Raw genomic sequence first — 1658 nt, 5'->3', positions numbered from 1 at the left:
GGGCTTCAAGGCCCATTTCTACTCAGGTGCAGGGGTCTTGGGGAGGTGGGACAGTGGGAAGGGTGTGGGGATGGACCCCCGAGGTGGGGTTGTGGTGGTCTCTCTCCCACTGCAGCAGGAGGAGGTGACAGTAGAGGGGAACCGTTTGGCTGGAGCTCGTGAGCTGGTGGTGTGAAGTGTAAACCACCACGTGATGCAAAAGGTGTCCTTGTGGCTCTCCCATGCCCTAGGTTGTCTTTCTCTTGAGCAAGAGACATCCTTCTCCCTTGCTCATGCCATTCCCTGTGGATATTGGTTTTCCCTACCTGCTTTTGTAGGACTTTGGCCACCTTGGGTGTTGCCATTTCCCCAAACTGACGAGTGTCCATCAGCCGAACACTGGCTGGGGAGCAGTGAGGTGGAGGGCAGAGGATATAAATTAAGAGCAACAAAAGAAGTGGTTGCTCAGCCACCAGCTTGACCACAACCAGGTGCTTCAGATTTGCTTTCATTGATTCCTTTCCCTTTTCTCCCTGAGCAGGTGAGTGCCAGGAGGTGTTCACCACCATCAGAGGGAATTTCACCAGCCCTCGGTACCCCAGCTTCTACCCCAACAACCTCAAGTGCCAGTGGAGTATCCAGCTGCCTCTGGGCTACCGAGTCAAGGTCTTCTTCTTGGACATGGAGCTGGAGGGCAGGAACAGCCTGACAGGGAGCTGTGACTATGACCACCTGGCTGCCTTCGACGGCGGCAACGAGAACGGGTCCCTGCTGGGGCGTTGGTGTGGGTGGGAGAGCCCAGCACCCATCACCTCCCACCACAACCAGCTGCTGCTGGTCCTCCACACCGACCGCAACACGGCCAAGAGGGGTTTCTCCATTGCCTACATGGGAGGTGAGGTCTCACTCGGGTGCTCCTCAGTGCTTCGTTTGCACTGGGACATTCCCGAGACAATGTCGTGTGGTGAAGGGGTAGAGCACGTGGATCTTTAGGCGTGGGGAAGGAGAAGACACAGCAGGTGAGCTCCAGCCCTTGCAGAGTGCAAGACACACACGCTCCACATGGTGTTTAATATTCAGGAGATGCTTTCCAGCCTCTCCTCCCTGCATCTCTGCTGCTTCCATGCTCCTGCTCCTTTCTCAGGGTGTGAAGGAGATAAAACCCAGGGGATCTTTAGGGGACCAAAGCCCCAGGGGAGATTCCTTGCTCCCCAGGATGCTCCAGCCCTGCCAGCACACACCGAGCAGGCAGAAATAAACTGTGTCCTCTCCACTGCCAGCAGCACCCGAGGGACAGGACCCCCAGGACGCGGTGCTCCCAAACCCACCCAGCCAGCTCCACCCGGCACCTCCCCACCACTGCCGTGCCCTGTCCCACCCACAGGGAGGAGCAGTGTGTAACCTTCCTCGTGTGTTTGCCAACCTTTGCAACTCAAAGCCAGAAAATTGATGGTGTTTGTTGTATTTCAAGACAATTACATCTGGGCTGACCTGTGTGTCAGGGATGACTCAGACAGGGGCAGCCTTGCTGGCAGGCTGGAGCTGGAGAGAGGCTGCTGGAGCTGGAGAGAGGCTGCTGGGGCTGGAGAGAGGCTGCTGGAGCTGGAGAGGGGCTGCTAGGGCTGGAGAGGGGCTGCTGGAGCTGGAGAGAGGCTGCTGGGGCTGGAGAGGGGCTGCTG

General features: G+C 57.8%; 1 protein-coding gene across 1 annotated transcript in view; it reads left to right on the top strand.

Moving 5' to 3' along the window:
* Positions 1–1658, top strand: part of CDCP2 (CUB domain containing protein 2) — a 12575-nt gene that overhangs the window by 7670 nt on the left and 3247 nt on the right. Inside the window, exon 3 of the mRNA XM_009993595.1 lies at positions 521–874. Within this exon, the coding sequence (XP_009991897.1) occupies positions 521–874 (354 nt within the window). The remainder of the gene's footprint in view (positions 1–520; positions 875–1658) is intronic.

This window comes from Chaetura pelagica, unplaced genomic scaffold (assembly GCF_000747805.2).
Source record: "Chaetura pelagica isolate M959 unplaced genomic scaffold, ChaPel_1.0 scaffold433, whole genome shotgun sequence".
NCBI lineage: Eukaryota > Metazoa > Chordata > Aves > Apodiformes > Apodidae > Chaetura > Chaetura pelagica.
Note: the sequence above shows the minus strand (reverse complement) of the source record. Positions and strands in the feature narration are given on the sequence as shown.